This window comes from Muntiacus reevesi, chromosome 4, assembly GCF_963930625.1.
Source record: "Muntiacus reevesi chromosome 4, mMunRee1.1, whole genome shotgun sequence".
In the NCBI taxonomy this organism is placed as follows: Eukaryota; Metazoa; Chordata; class Mammalia; order Artiodactyla; family Cervidae; genus Muntiacus; species Muntiacus reevesi.
In genome coordinates, this window is record NC_089252.1 from 140,747,750 (window position 1) to 140,761,911 (window position 14,162).

Consider the following 14,162-nt stretch of genomic DNA (forward strand, 5'->3'; position numbering starts at 1 on the left):
CCTGCCTATGGTTTGAATTTTGGGGATCTCTCTTATAATTGTCTCTTCCCTGCAGCTAAAAGGGTATGGGCTTCAAACCACAAGGGAGTATGAGACAGAAGAACAACCAAAACGACTTCAGAGGGACTTCCCTGGCGGTCCAGTGACTGAGACACCACACTCCCAATGCAGGGGACCCGGGGTCAATCCCTGGTTGGGGAACTAGATCCCACATGCCGCAAGGAAAGATCCCACATACCGCAGTGAAGATCGAAGAGCCGGGGTGCCACAACTAAGATCCAGCCCAGCTAAATAAATAGATAAATAAATAAATAAAGTCTTTATGTACTAATAGGAAGTGATCTTTTAAAATACTATATTTAAAAAAAATCACTTTGGGGAGTGACCAGTGGAAGTTTGGAAAGCAAACTTATAATGTGGGTGGTTGAGAATCAGAGAAGAATCTAGGCCTTTCCAAAAAGGGATTCTTTGGCAAATGGAGTCCCTTAACTGTTAGTGGAAACCAAGGCATGACTTTGCTTCTTTTCTACTACTTAGTAGTTATTTTCAAGCATAACATTAAAAAAAAAAAAAACCCAATTCCCAGTACCTGGGCCAGAGCAATGTAACCACCACCAATACAGCTGTTTACACGGCTGATGCTCGTTCCTGTCAGCTGCTTTAGTCCAGTTGAAGGCCTGGCAGGGGAGAAATTCTGGCTGGCTTAGCAAGGAGAGGAATCTGAGAGTCGCCATCCCAGACGGTGGGTGGCAGGTGCTAACAGGGCACAGGGCAGAAACCAAAAGGGACCTCACCGTCTCAAAGTTGAGCAAAAAAGCCGATAAATACGCGGCCCAGCCAACTGCCAATTATACAGCCCATGAAGCTCAGGAAGCCAGGGAGGGTGTGGAAGTTTCTTTAGCTAACAGCTTCCCATTCTTTTCAGCCACAAATTTGTCAGCCTGTGTCTTTTCAAGGAGCAAGTGTACCAGCTTCAGGCAACCATCCTCACCTAGTGCGTCCAAAGAGTGAAGGTAAAAACGCCCAGTTTGCAACTGGGGTTCAGGAGGGTCATTCGCCTCGCAGAAGCTGGCAGTTTCCAAGCAACTGGACCGCAGTCACTAGTCCTTCTATTACAGCACAGGGGCTGGTTAGCAGTACAGACTCAGAGTCACACACGCATGGGGCCGACTAACAGACCCACCATACCCCACGATAAACTTTAGCCACTGGGAACCTGTTTCCTCATCAGTTAAGCAAGGATAAAGGTACCTATCTTTTTGGGTGTTGGTACGATTATGTTTGATAGTGAAAATAAACCATTTGACATATAGCATGTGGTAGTGATGGTTTAGTTACTAAGTCATATCTGACTCTTGCGACCCCATGGACTGAGGCCCACCAGGTTCCTCTGTCCATCGACTTCTCCAGGCAAGAATACTGTAGTGGGTAGCCATTCCCTTCTCTAAGGGATCTTCCCTGATCCAGGGATCGAACCCGGGTCTCCTGTATCTCCGGTACTGCAGGAGGATTCCTAACTGCTGAGCCACCAAGGAAGCCCCATCACATAGCATGGTACACAGTAAATGCTCAAAGAACGTTAGCCATCACTTCACAGCTATGAAAGTCCAGAAGGTGCTGTTCGATATTGTCACAGTCCTGCTGTGTCCCATAAAGTCCTCCATCTAAAGGTCATACGTATCAGAAAGTAACTCTGTATGTATGGCAGCAGATGCGATCTTATGGTTGGAAATTAACAACAGCTATTATTACCAATTGCTATTATGGTCTTAAGCTACTTGGTCAAGTTGTGACTATAGATATTCTCAAGTCTCCATGATAATTTCCTCTATTAGGAGTCCAAGTACGATTCAAAATCAGAAAGCACTGCTTTATTGTGTAGCAATAGCTTTCATTATTAGCTATAATCCAACTAAACACATTTTTTCCCCATCTCTCATTTTAAGGAAATATAGACTTGGTGTTTTCCCTAAAGCAACACTTGGGAATATGCCAGATCAGTCCCATGCTTAATATAATTATTTTTATTTTCTGTATATACATCTTCAGACATCAAATAACAATGGGTGTGCAAAATAACAGTGGGGTGCCCTAAGATTTCCAAGGATTCAGATACGCAAATAAACCAGGGCAGGGGAGGAGCTGATGCATTTACCAAAGTCTCCATCCTCTCAATGTTCTAGTTATCATGTCAGTGCAGGGTGGATGCTGGAAGGACCAGTGCAGAAGTTGCTCATCACATTGAGCTGAGTAGGAAGTAGATAAAAAGGCCGGAGAAGGCAAAGGCCAAGAGAGTCCCAGCTCCCTGCTTCACTAGCTGTGACCTTGGGAAGCTTGCATGTATCTGAGCTTCAGTTCCACCCATGTACCCAGGATAACGATGCCCACGGCACAGGACTGGCTCAGGTGAGTTACAGCACGAGCAAAACAAAGTGCTTCGTCAGCACCGAAGCTCCACACAAAAGACAGACGCCGCTAAATTGGCAGCTCCTGCCAGAGGGTCCACTCACTCCTGTGCCCACATCCACCCCGGCGATGCCCTTCTTGTCCTGCTCACTCCAGCCCAGGATGGCTCTGCCCGGTCCTCAGCATCCCACCACACCTCCGCCCACAACACCAGGGAACAGCTCCTAGATTTCCAGGTGCTGTGACAAACCACCCTTCTCCCTCCCCCCAAACTTAAGGAATGGGCACACAGACAACTTTCCGCAGAGCTGAAATTAGTTGAAAAATTGATTGGGGCTGGGGGGGAGGTAGAGGAGACAGGGAGGGATAAAGAGAGGATTTTTAGGGCAGTGAAACTATTCTGGATGGTACTATTAATGTAATTAACGGTGGATACATGTCATTACACACCTGTCCAAAGCCACAGAATATACAAGGCTGAACCCTAATGTAAACTAGGGACTTTAGGTGATAATGATACATCAGTGTAGGTTTGTCAAGTGTCACAAATGTACCCCCCAGTGGGGAATGTTGACAGGAGGGGAGGCTGTGCATGTGTGGGAACAGAGGGGTGTATGGACATTTTTATACCTTCCAATCAAGCTTTTTGTGAACCTAAAACTGCTCTAAAATAGTCTATTTTTAAAAATGATTATATACACACATAGAGATCTGCTATTGGGATGGGCTCTGACAAATGTGGATATATAAGAAATCCAGCTCTTTATTTAACATCAAAGTCAACATCAAGTGTTTATTTAAAAAAATAACAGCCCTGTTTTGAATGGGGTGAAGATCTACATAGGATTTACAATTTTAGGCTAACAGGAAACTATATGATGTCCCATAAAACAGAAATTCTGCAACAGACCTCACAATAAACACTTCCAGTTTCTATGCTCAGAGCCACTAACTACTGCCTAAACACATCTTAAACAGAGAGCTTTGTTGAAATATTTCTCTAAGGACAAACACAGCAGATATGCTTTAAATAAACCAAAGTTGCAATACATAAATCACTCCTAAAACAATCAAGATATGTTACTTTCCAGCTTCTGATAAACAGAGAATTGCATTGACTTTAGAAAATTATAGATCTGCTTTATACCTTCTGGGTTACCACTCTAATTAAATGTACCTTTCTTTTCAGAAAAGTTTCTTAACTACTTCTAATATAAATAGGCCAATTTCATTCTTTTTAGTGATTTACCTTTTTAGATCAACTCTTTCCTTAGCATATGTGCTAAACTTCTTATAACACCTCTCTCCAGATAAAGTTCTAAATTTTAAATAATGCCATTTCATCCTACCCACCCAGTTCCTCAAAATTATGGAAAAAAAATGCAAAATCAACTGTTTAATCATATATGTTCATATTATTAGCAAGTATATTTAAGCGTTTTCCTGAACCAACACAACTGTATTTGGATTCAATGCAAAATTGTTCCATCTGACGCAAAATAACTTGGTATTTAAAAAACAAAGAAAAAGGACGTGAGTAAGTAGTTGCCTAAGAGAACTAGTTCCTCTCCCTATTACTTAACCCACAATTAAACCTGATACAGTAGAAGACAAGGTGAGAAACATACATAGTGGGGAAATACATAAATGAAAACAAAGAGTGACAGCAGGAGAAAGGCTAAAACCACACAGATGCTCACTGATAGATAGGGAGGGATAATAACAGCATTATGGGCTGTGATGGAAAAGGGAGGAATTTCAGGAGACTTTAATTTATCAATAGATCACAGCAACCATATAAGCTAAACAACTAACTGTACGTGCTAGAAACTTGGGACTCTACATTCACTGCCCCAAATCAGCAATGGAATATTTTTATTTCCTGCTTCATTGTTGGTTTCATTTTTTTTTTTTTTTTGTGGGGAGGGTAGAACTCAATGGGAGGATGTTTTGTTTTGACTCAATCATACTCAAAATATAAGCTGCAATAACCAACTCAAAACCCACAAGAGAGTATTCTTGGGTTTTTCTTTTGTCCTCAGCAGACTATCATTATCCTGGTGATCATGAAAATAATATGTCACCAAAAATTCCAGCACTAGAACCCAGTGCCCAGTATCTTCAATCACTTAAGTTCACGGAGGGAGCAGGCACTTACCATCCTACAGATGGCTTTCATCTCTAGGTATGCACATGACGCTGACAGCTAGGGAAAGGTGGGGAAAAGGATTCGTTAACTTAAGTGTAAATTGAATACCCAATTCCAGAATATGTCATAGCAAGATCACTATTTTTATTGCATATTTATAACATTTTATTTAATCTCCTTTGGCAGTAAAAAGCAGCAGCGGAGGGAGAGTTTATTCTTTGAGAGGAGAATAATAAACTGCAGAGAGTAAAAGTCTCCTTGGAGGATACCATCTTATTAAAAAGCTTCATGAACTTTCAACGAGACTTGAAAATAAATACACTGTGTAGGGTGAGGACACCCAAGTGAAAACAAGGGTTTTGAAGTCTAATGAGAATCACTGGAAAGAAGAATTCTTAAAAATAAAAATTCACCGTTAGGTGGAGTGACTTTAGACCCTCCAACATTTCAGAAAAGAGTCAGCTTCGAGCAGCTTCTGTTAACAGCTCCAGGTTGCAGGGGGGCGAATCGTGTTGCTATCTGATTACTTCTCCATCTCTCTCACTGGGGAGGAGAGACACTGATCACATTCTGGGGAGCACCAAAGCAAAGGTGCCAGGCTGAGCATCGGAGTGGAGTATGGGGGCATGAGGAGCAGGCTTGAGCCTTCTTGGGTCCTCCCAGAGCTCTTATCTCAAGGGCCAGGGATCAATTTCCTCTCTAAACCACCAGTAGCATCCACACCCACCCCAGCCCCTTGGCATGTCCAAAGTGGCCTCAGAAAGGTTCATAGAAATCAAGAGGACCCATCTAGGAGGCAGCTTGATTCAAGGGCATAAGTTTTACATCCAGCCCTTCCCCACATGGAGACTGAGGCCCAGAGACAACAGGGAACGCTGGCCATGAAAACAGAACCAGATTCCTTCTCTGGATCCAGAAGCTGCCTCCACCTCCTTGACTGGATGGATAGAGACCAGGGGAGAGTCTTGCAGTGAAAGGGGACAGAGCCATGAGAAGAGGTAGGACTGTAACTCCCTCTTCCCTGAATGCAAGATACTTGAAGCCAAAGGTTTCATGAAACAATGTTTATTGTTTTAAGTAACTCAAGTCTGGAATTAGATGATAGCCACAGTTGCTTACATGTGACTGGACTAAAACCACTAAAGGGTAAACTTAAAAAAAAATAAAAGCAAGCAAACTTGAGTTGTATTAGGTCTCACCCACACTGGACTTGTACCAGATGTTCAACAGTTCTGTTCTCTCAAACCATGGCCTATGTTGCTTTTTTAAAGGAGATTTTCCTAAGAGCATGTGTGCATGCAAAGTCACTTCAGTTGTGTCCGATTCTTTGCAACCCTGTGGATCGTAGTCCGCCAGGCTTCTCTGTCCAAGGGATTCTCCAGAAAAGAACATTGGGGTGGGTTGCCATGTCCTCCTCCAGGGGTCCTTCCTGACCCACCAGGGATCAAACCTGCATCTTCTGCGACTCCTGTACTGCAGGCAGATTCTTTTCCGCTGAGCCACCAGGGAAGCCCTATTTGCAAAAATACTGTGCTTAAAATTTAAATCCGGGTCATTTGATGCTTTCTGGAAGATAACGTACACTAATACTCTTCTTTTGTTTTTAGATAGCAAAACAGCTGGTGGGAGGAGGGGATGAACCAGTCTCCATTAACATCTTCTAGAGCTGCTTTTTTGTGACAGAGAAACAGATTTAAGAGAGTATCATCTGGGCCCAAGAGAGTAAACGACATCCCCCAAATTGGCCAAAGATGTTGACTTCTGCATGCTCTCACCTCAGCAGAAGTGTGACCACTCCATCTACTCCCTTAGAACTTATCCTAAGCGACAGAGGGCAACTTTGGCTCAGACACCGAATCTAATTTATTTTATTCTTGCAGGTCTTTCAGGGTCTGACAAGGACCCTCTCAATCTTCACCCAGGTCACCGGCACCCACTGGTCTAGATGCCACCCCCTTAAACCACATATCCTATTTTCTTCCCTTTTTCCAGTGTTCCCACTTCAGGGCACTTTAGCTTTAGAAACTATGATCCTGTTGTCCTTTCTCAAAGAGAGAAAAAAAAAGAAAACTCGAAACATTAGCAGCCTTTTTTATTTACTGAGTACACGTTGCCAGCCCTCACAGACTGAATAAAATGAATCACAGAAAACGAAACACATCCTGAGAGGGGCTGATCACAGTGAAAATTTGTTGGAACACAAATACAGTGCTTTCCGGACCTCAATTAAAGACACAGTTTGAAGAGGGATTGGGGAGCCTCTCTATATGCCTGGAAGGTGGTGCGTTCAACAGTCAGTGAGGGTGGAATCAGGACTATGGCTCCCTGGGTGTAAGAAGGTAAGACCCATCCATAAATCCTCACGTCTTACCATTTAAAGAGCAATGGAACACCTAGGTTAGACTTGCGATGGAATAACAGAGGAACTGTAAGATCCCCCCATGACACAGTCACACAGTTGGCCAGGGTGGACACGAGGCGCACAGTGGACTGACGGTCAGCAGTGGACAGTGGGACAGATCACACAGGACCTACTGTGCTTTCACGGGCCCCACAGGCTCCAGGGTCACCGTCTGAGCTTCTTCCCCTCCCCAAGTCCCACCACGGCTTGCAGGACTCAAGGGGAAATGTAGCCCTAGCAATGGTGAAGCTCAAGATTGACAGAGACTTTGAGAGAGACGGAAAATCTCTTTTTCTGGGTCACTGACTACCCCGAGAGCTTGACAACCAGAGGCTGACCGTGCTGAGCTGGGCAGGCGGCAGGAACCAGGGCTGATTAAGGCAGTGAGCAAGGTGGGGAGAGCCTGGAAACAGATTCACGGTAACCACACACAGGGACCCAGCTGGCGAGCGCCACCGAACGAAGAGAACTGTAGTTATCTACAACGCACAGCCCCGGTCCTTGTATTCGTCCGTCGGCACAAATGTTCATTTTAAAATTTGGTAGTATGCACAGAGTTTTCTTTAAAATAAAAACTTGAGAGGATGTGAGGACAGGAACTGGAGACTTCATCTTGGTATTATTATCCTTTCTATGGCACACAGAATGTGGTCCCAGTTTTTACAAAATATCGCAAAGAGAGTCACAGCGAAGAAGGTGCCCAGGATGTGGAAGCGGCTCTTCATCATGGGCGAGATGAACTTGGCGATGGTGGACACGCACACCAGGATGACGGTCATGAAGGCCAGCACGACGTTGATGCACTTGCCCAGCAGGACTTTGGCGTTCACAGTGTCCGTCTGCAGGGCTTGCTGCTCCTGCTGGTGGAGCTCCAGCTTAGAGATGCGAGTCTGGCAGGACTCCAGGGCTTCCTGCGGGCGAGAGGGAGAGCGAGGATCAAACGCTGTTGGGGCAACACGGGAGCGTGAGCCGGAACGTGCATGAGGCCCGCCCTGCTCAGAACGCTGCTACTGGGGCAGCTTCAAACCGACGCTGATGATAATGGTGGTGATGACAGATAGGTGTCAAACAAGAATCCCAGGGCTCGCCTTATCCTGCTATTCATGGATAGAACGAGCATGTATCTACAACCGTGAAATACCATGAATAAGGAATTTACGGGCAGGTATTTTAGTTTTTGGCCACACTGCACAGCATGTGGGATCTTAGTTCCCCGACCAGGGATCGAACCCATGCCCCCTGCACTGGTAGCGCAGGGTCTTAACCACTGGATCACCAGGGAAGTCCCACGGTTAGGTATTTTGACTCTGCCTATATTTAGAATAAAGTGCATAAAATACTGGCATCTGGTGGAACCCTCACGGACAAACCAGAGGAAGGGGTGGGGTCCCGTTCTGTGACAGCGTCTACCTCCAGCGATGGAGGAAGTGGCATCTCCAACCCCTGGTCCTCCCGCCACTGCTCCGAGTCTGTGCGCATCCGCCGCAGAGCAGAGGGGGACAGCGGGAGAGACAGCGCCGTGCTCCGCGGGCTCTCGCGGCTGCTCTCTGAGCGCTGCGTCCCCAGGGCCCGACCTGAGGCCACGCCTTCTCCCGAGGCCTCTGCCTCGCCAGCTTTGATTACTTGTACTCCAAGTACACCTCCACCCCAGCTGTCTCTTCTGAGACCAAGCTGTGTGTCTACATGACTCTCTGACATTTCCATCTTTGCTGCTGTTTAGTCGCTAAGTCATGCCTGACTCTTGTGACCCCATAGGCTGTAGCCCACCAGGCTCCTCTGTCCATGGGATTCTCCGGGCAAGAATACTGGAGTGGGTGCCATTTCCTTCTCCAGGAGATCTTCCCGACCCTGGGATTGAACCCACGTCTCTTGCATCTCCTGCAATGGCAGGCAGATTCTTCACCTCTGAGCCACCAGGGAGGCCCTGACACCTCCATCAGAGTTTCTCAGAAGCACGTCAAATGCAATGTGGCCGGTTCTGTATACATGTCCTCACCATCCTCACTCCTGCCATCAGCCCTGTTGCCCTTCCAGTTCCTTTTCTCAGAAAACAGCACTTGGTGAACCAAATTCTTCTATGAGAAGCATGAGGGGCATTTCCTGACACCCTTTTCATGATCCAGCCCCACCCACGCAACGTCTGGTATTTATCCTAACTGGTCCATTCCTCTTCCCGCCCACAGTAACCCCCCACCTAAACGACCAGGGTCTCTGCCTGCGATAACTTTATACTCATTTCTCTGCACACACTCTCCATCCTCAACCTCATGAATCCACTTTCCACACAGCAGCTCAGGTGATCTTTTAAAGATGCAGATCTGGTATGGCTCTTTCTTGTAGAACCTTTTAAATCTTTAACGTGGCCCAGGCTGAGCCACTCTCTCCTGCCAAGCTTACCAGATAAGCCCCCTTTCTCCCCTCTTCACTGTGTTCCGGCCATACTGGCTTTATAAAGTGCTGCAAGGGACCGTGTTCAGGGCCTTTGCACATGTGGTGTGCCTAAAAGGTTTGCCTCCCCATACACCACCTGCTCCACCTTTCGGGTCCTATGTTGATGGTCACATCCTGAGGGAAGCATTCCTGGACCCACCAAACTGTCAAGCCCCTCTCCGGGCCTCCTGCCCAAGTGGGGGACCATACCTACACTGCACCGTTATCTCCAGCAGGAGGCACAAGCTGGCCGCATGCTCCAGAGACTGAATGCCAGTAAGGGGACACGAGGCTTGAAAAAGAGAAGAAACATACACCTCCCAGGAGAAAAAGACCCAAGTGGAGGCAGTACAATGACCTAGTTTAGTTCACCAGCCTATTTTCTAACTCACTTCCTGATATATGTTTGCTCAATTAAATCAGTCATGTTTTCAGATTTTAAACAAGCATAATGGTGCCAACATTGATTTCCTTTCCTTCTTCTGAACATACTCTATGGGCCAAGGGTTCTCTGTTACTATAGTAACTTTCATCACACAGGCTACTGACAAAGAAGGTAAAACTTCTTCAGATCTTCACATTCTAAATAGCGCTGACTTTCTACAGCAACAGGCAAGGGCCCCCCGAATCATGTATTCTTTTAAAATGCTTAGGTCCACAGAGAGCATCCTCTGTTTTAGGCATGGCACGGAAGTGGTGATGGAACGGGACAAAAGATGACCATTTTAGGTAAATGCATTCATCTGTGATTGGGGAGATGATTTACATATGCAGAGTAGGCTGATTCTAGAATTGCCTTAGAACTTCTGTCAAATTTTTAACCAAAAGAAAAATTCAAGAAAATTAAGCCGTCAACTGTAAGGAATTTTAGTCACAGTAGCCACTAAGAAATTAAATACTGGGCCAGAGTAAGTACTAAATTTACTGGGGATAAGGACAAAGGACAGGATTACCTTTAACCTTTTTATTTCGAATTCAGGGTTAAAAAAAACTCACTTGCTCTTTAAAACAACAATAAAACCTTTGTATCCTTATAGGCAACAGTTACCCTCATCTATACTACTCCATCACCTTGTATAGCCCTGCCTATAAGCACAAAAAAACAAGAAAGAGGAAGGTGAGCAGGCCCAGCCACCAAAGCCCCAAGAAATACAGCTACTCATACATACTAAATATAAAACTGACCAGCATCTATTTTTTTGTCTGATGTGTCAGGTAAAGATTTAAGTATTTCATGTCTTTTATCCCATTTAATCCTTCTGACAGACTTCTGAGGTAGAGCTCGTTAATATTTCCATCTTACAGATAAGGAAGCTGAGGCACAGCGCTGACTTGTTCAGGGTCACAGTAATAGAGAGAGGCAAGATTCTAATGAGAAAGGCCCTCCAGTCACTCACACGGACATCCCCTTTGCACTTCTGAGCTACAGGTAAAACTAGAACACGGTAAAATGAAATCTTCTGAATTTTTAAGCTCTCTCTGAAGTTCGCCACCCCCCCATCTTACCCCTTCCATCTCTAAAGTATATTTCTTTAAAAAAGGAATAACAATATAAACCCAAACAACCCCCTAAATAAGCAAACCATACATAATATTTAGATATAAGCCAGTGGAATCCCAGATGTAGCTAAACAGCATGCTCTAATAAAACGAATGCACTGTTTGCCTGGCAACACGTCACATTTAAGCAGGTTCACATCTTTCACACCAGTCAGCAGTGAAGTTCAGTCTCCTAGCCCAGAGCAGAAATCCACTTGGTGTCTTCTGCACCAAGGTCCTCAGAGGCAAACAAGCCTGATGCTTTCTTTGGCTCTCAGCATCGTCCAAGCAGACAACTGGAATTAGCACAGGCTCAGCTTTTGACAGGAAGGAACAAAACATGGGCAGCTGAGACTCCGGTTCACACACTGTGGGAGAAATCTCTGTGTCTCAGCCCCTTGTAAAGTGGGGTTGGAGAAAATAACCACGCCTACAAAGAACATTTGTAAAACTGAAGCTGAGCATGACTTGGATAGCACTCTTTTTTTGTTTCCTTTTTTTAAAAAAGGCAATCTATGCGAATGTAAATCACTGCAGCCACTATGGAAAACAGTATAGAGGCTCCTCAAAAAATTACAAATAGAACTACCATGTGATCCACAAATCCCACTTCTGGGTACATACCGGAAGGACATGACACTAGCATCTAGAAGAGAAATTCACACCTTCACATTTATTACAGCATTACTGACAATAGCCCAGACATGGAAACAACCCAAGTGGCCACTGATGGATCAATAAAGAAGATGTGGTACACACACACACAGGCATACTATGCAGCCCTAAGAAACAAGGAGACAATACCATTTGTAACATTGATGGACCTAAAGGGTATTAACGTTAGTGAAATGGGTCAGACAGACAACAAATACCACAGAATCTAAAAGGGGAGGGAGGTGAAATGGGTGAAGAGGGTCAAAAGCACAAACTTTCAGTTATAAGATAAATGAGCCCTGCGGATGTAATGTACAGCTTGCTCACTATAGTTAACAAGGGTATATTGTGTATTTGAAAGTTGCTGAGAGTAGACCTTCAAAGTTCTCATCACAAGAGAACAAATTTGTAACTATGTGAGGTGACAAATGTCAACTTATTGTGGTGATATTTTTGCAATAGGTACACATATGAAATCATTATATTGTATACTTTAATACAGTTGTATGAAAATTGTGTCTGAATAAAAACTGGGGGGAAAAGAAGACCTTCTGGAACCCCCAAAAAGGAGCTCAAGAAGCCTAGGGGTGCTTCACCACAGCGTTGTTGCTCAGTTGCTCAGATGTGTCTGGTTCTTTTGCGATCCTATGGACTGTAACCCATCACGCTCCTCTGTCCATGGCATTTCCCAGGCAGGAATATTGGAGTGGGTTGCCATTCCTCCTCCAGGGGATCTTCCTGACCCAGGGATCAAACCGAGGTCTCCTGCACTGCAGGCGGATTCTTTACCATCTGAGCCACCAGGGAAGCACCATGAGAGCATTAGTATCACATTACCACTAGAACATGCCTTTGTTTATACTGATCTATTTTCCTCCATCCACTGGGATCCTACCCACCCCTTCAAAACCCACCTTCTCCAGGACTTTTATTCAGATTCATTACTCAAGGAGTATTTGTAAGACCTTGAACAAGGTCTCTGCACCTTGGTCTCTACATCTGAGAAATGGGGAGAGGAATAGGAGCTATCACAAACAGAAACAAATGGGCATACAGACATCTAAAGTGCTTTGACAGTGCCTGGCACAGAGTACGTACTCAAGTGCTTGAAATTCCCACAAATACGAAAGCTATTATTTTACAGATAAGCAAAAAAACTTATTTTACAGATAAGCAAAAAAACTTAGAGCTTGCTCAGGACCAGGTAGCTGGTAAACAGCTGGGATTGAAATCCAGGGCCTGATCACTTTGTGGCCCATGCCCCACAAGTCCATAGCTTGCTGGGCACTGCACGCCTGAATTTCTGATGCTTTCAGAGCCTACACTCATGTAACTTGGCCCTTGTTCATGTTGTCTTGAGCCCACTGGCAGCTGTGTTCCTTTTGATTTCTCACCTAAGCAAGCACGTTGAAGGCAAGGTTTGTCTCAGATTTTAAAATTTGTAAAAATGTGGTGATGGTGGGGGAGAGTACAGTACAGGTGATAGGCTTGGGGTAGATAAAAAATAATTGTTAACTAACTTAGGCAGAAGGCAGACAGACTATAGCTTAAAGGATATAACATGAGCTACTGGGGTCAACAGGGTAAAGTTAAATGTCTGCCCCTCAGTGCCAGAAATCCTTCCAGGCTTGGGGGTAATATATTGGTTTGTTAAATGAATGAACAGCTGGGAAGGGTCCGCGGGGGCTCTGGTGGGGGAAGGAAAGGCACCTGGATGTCCCGCGAGCGCTCGTAGGCCTGGTAGGCCACCTTCTCCTCGATGCTGGCTAGCTGCTGCTTCAGGTTGGCCGTCTCGTGCTGATGCAGGTCGGTGAGGTCATGGAGCTGGTCCTCCAGTCGCTCGTACCTTTGTAAAGAGATGAATCGATTCTGAGCGCGACATTTCAAAAGTGTACGGACGGCCCTTGGAAAATGACATCCTTTGTGCCTACTGTCGCCACTGCCCTGTGGCTTGTTCTCCTCCAGGCAGACTGAACTTCCAAGAGTAATTCTAGCTGTAGGGGACATGCTTTTGGATAATGCTGAACTCTAGCTCCAGAAAGGACTGGTCTCTGCAGTCTTAACTCTGTCCTCACTACTGAGGGTTCATGCAAACCAAATTGGGCTTTTCCACCCACATCACACCAGCACCTTGGCGGCTGTGGGGACAACAGGACAGACCTCATCGGCTGCTCATTTGGGCTGGTCAGGAGACAGGGCTGTCAAGAACCCTGCTCAAGGTGAGGACCCACTGGCATCCTGGTGCTTCTCCCTCTTTTGACTGCTCAGAGCCTGGTAGTTCACCGCCATAGCTCTCATGCACCAGAGGTCTATAAGGAAAGGACCAGTTTCTAGGCTGGAGCCACTTCCACTGATTTCCCAGTGTGCACGGTAATAGTGAATACAAGTCTTAGTTCTTAAGTGCCAATAAAAAAAAAATTCAGCTTGTTACAAATTCAATATGGCTTAACAGGTGGCAGTTCCAAAAGTTCAAATCTAAAGTAAGAGAAGCACAAAGATTCCTATTCCCAATGCCCAGTCCCCTCAGAATAGGGGAATTTTTTCTTTTATCTGAAAACTTATATAATGTTTATTTTGAAACAG

The 14,162-nt window shown here is 45.2% G+C and overlaps 1 protein-coding gene across 7 annotated transcripts in view; it reads right to left on the reverse strand.

Annotated features, from left to right (window-relative positions):
- Positions 1–6,629: 6,629 nt before the first annotated feature.
- The window catches only part of TMCC3 (transmembrane and coiled-coil domain family 3), a 272,483-nt gene continuing 264,950 nt past the window's right edge, over positions 6,630–14,162 (reverse strand). For all 7 annotated transcript variants that reach the window (XM_065934218.1, XM_065934217.1, XM_065934222.1 and 4 more), the window contains 2 exons: positions 13,290–13,425; positions 6,630–7,867 (listed from right to left, as the gene is read on the reverse strand). In XM_065934218.1, the coding sequence (XP_065790290.1) occupies positions 7,565–7,867; positions 13,290–13,425 (439 nt within the window). In that variant the 3' untranslated portion in view covers positions 6,630–7,564. The remainder of the gene's footprint in view (positions 7,868–13,289; positions 13,426–14,162) is intronic.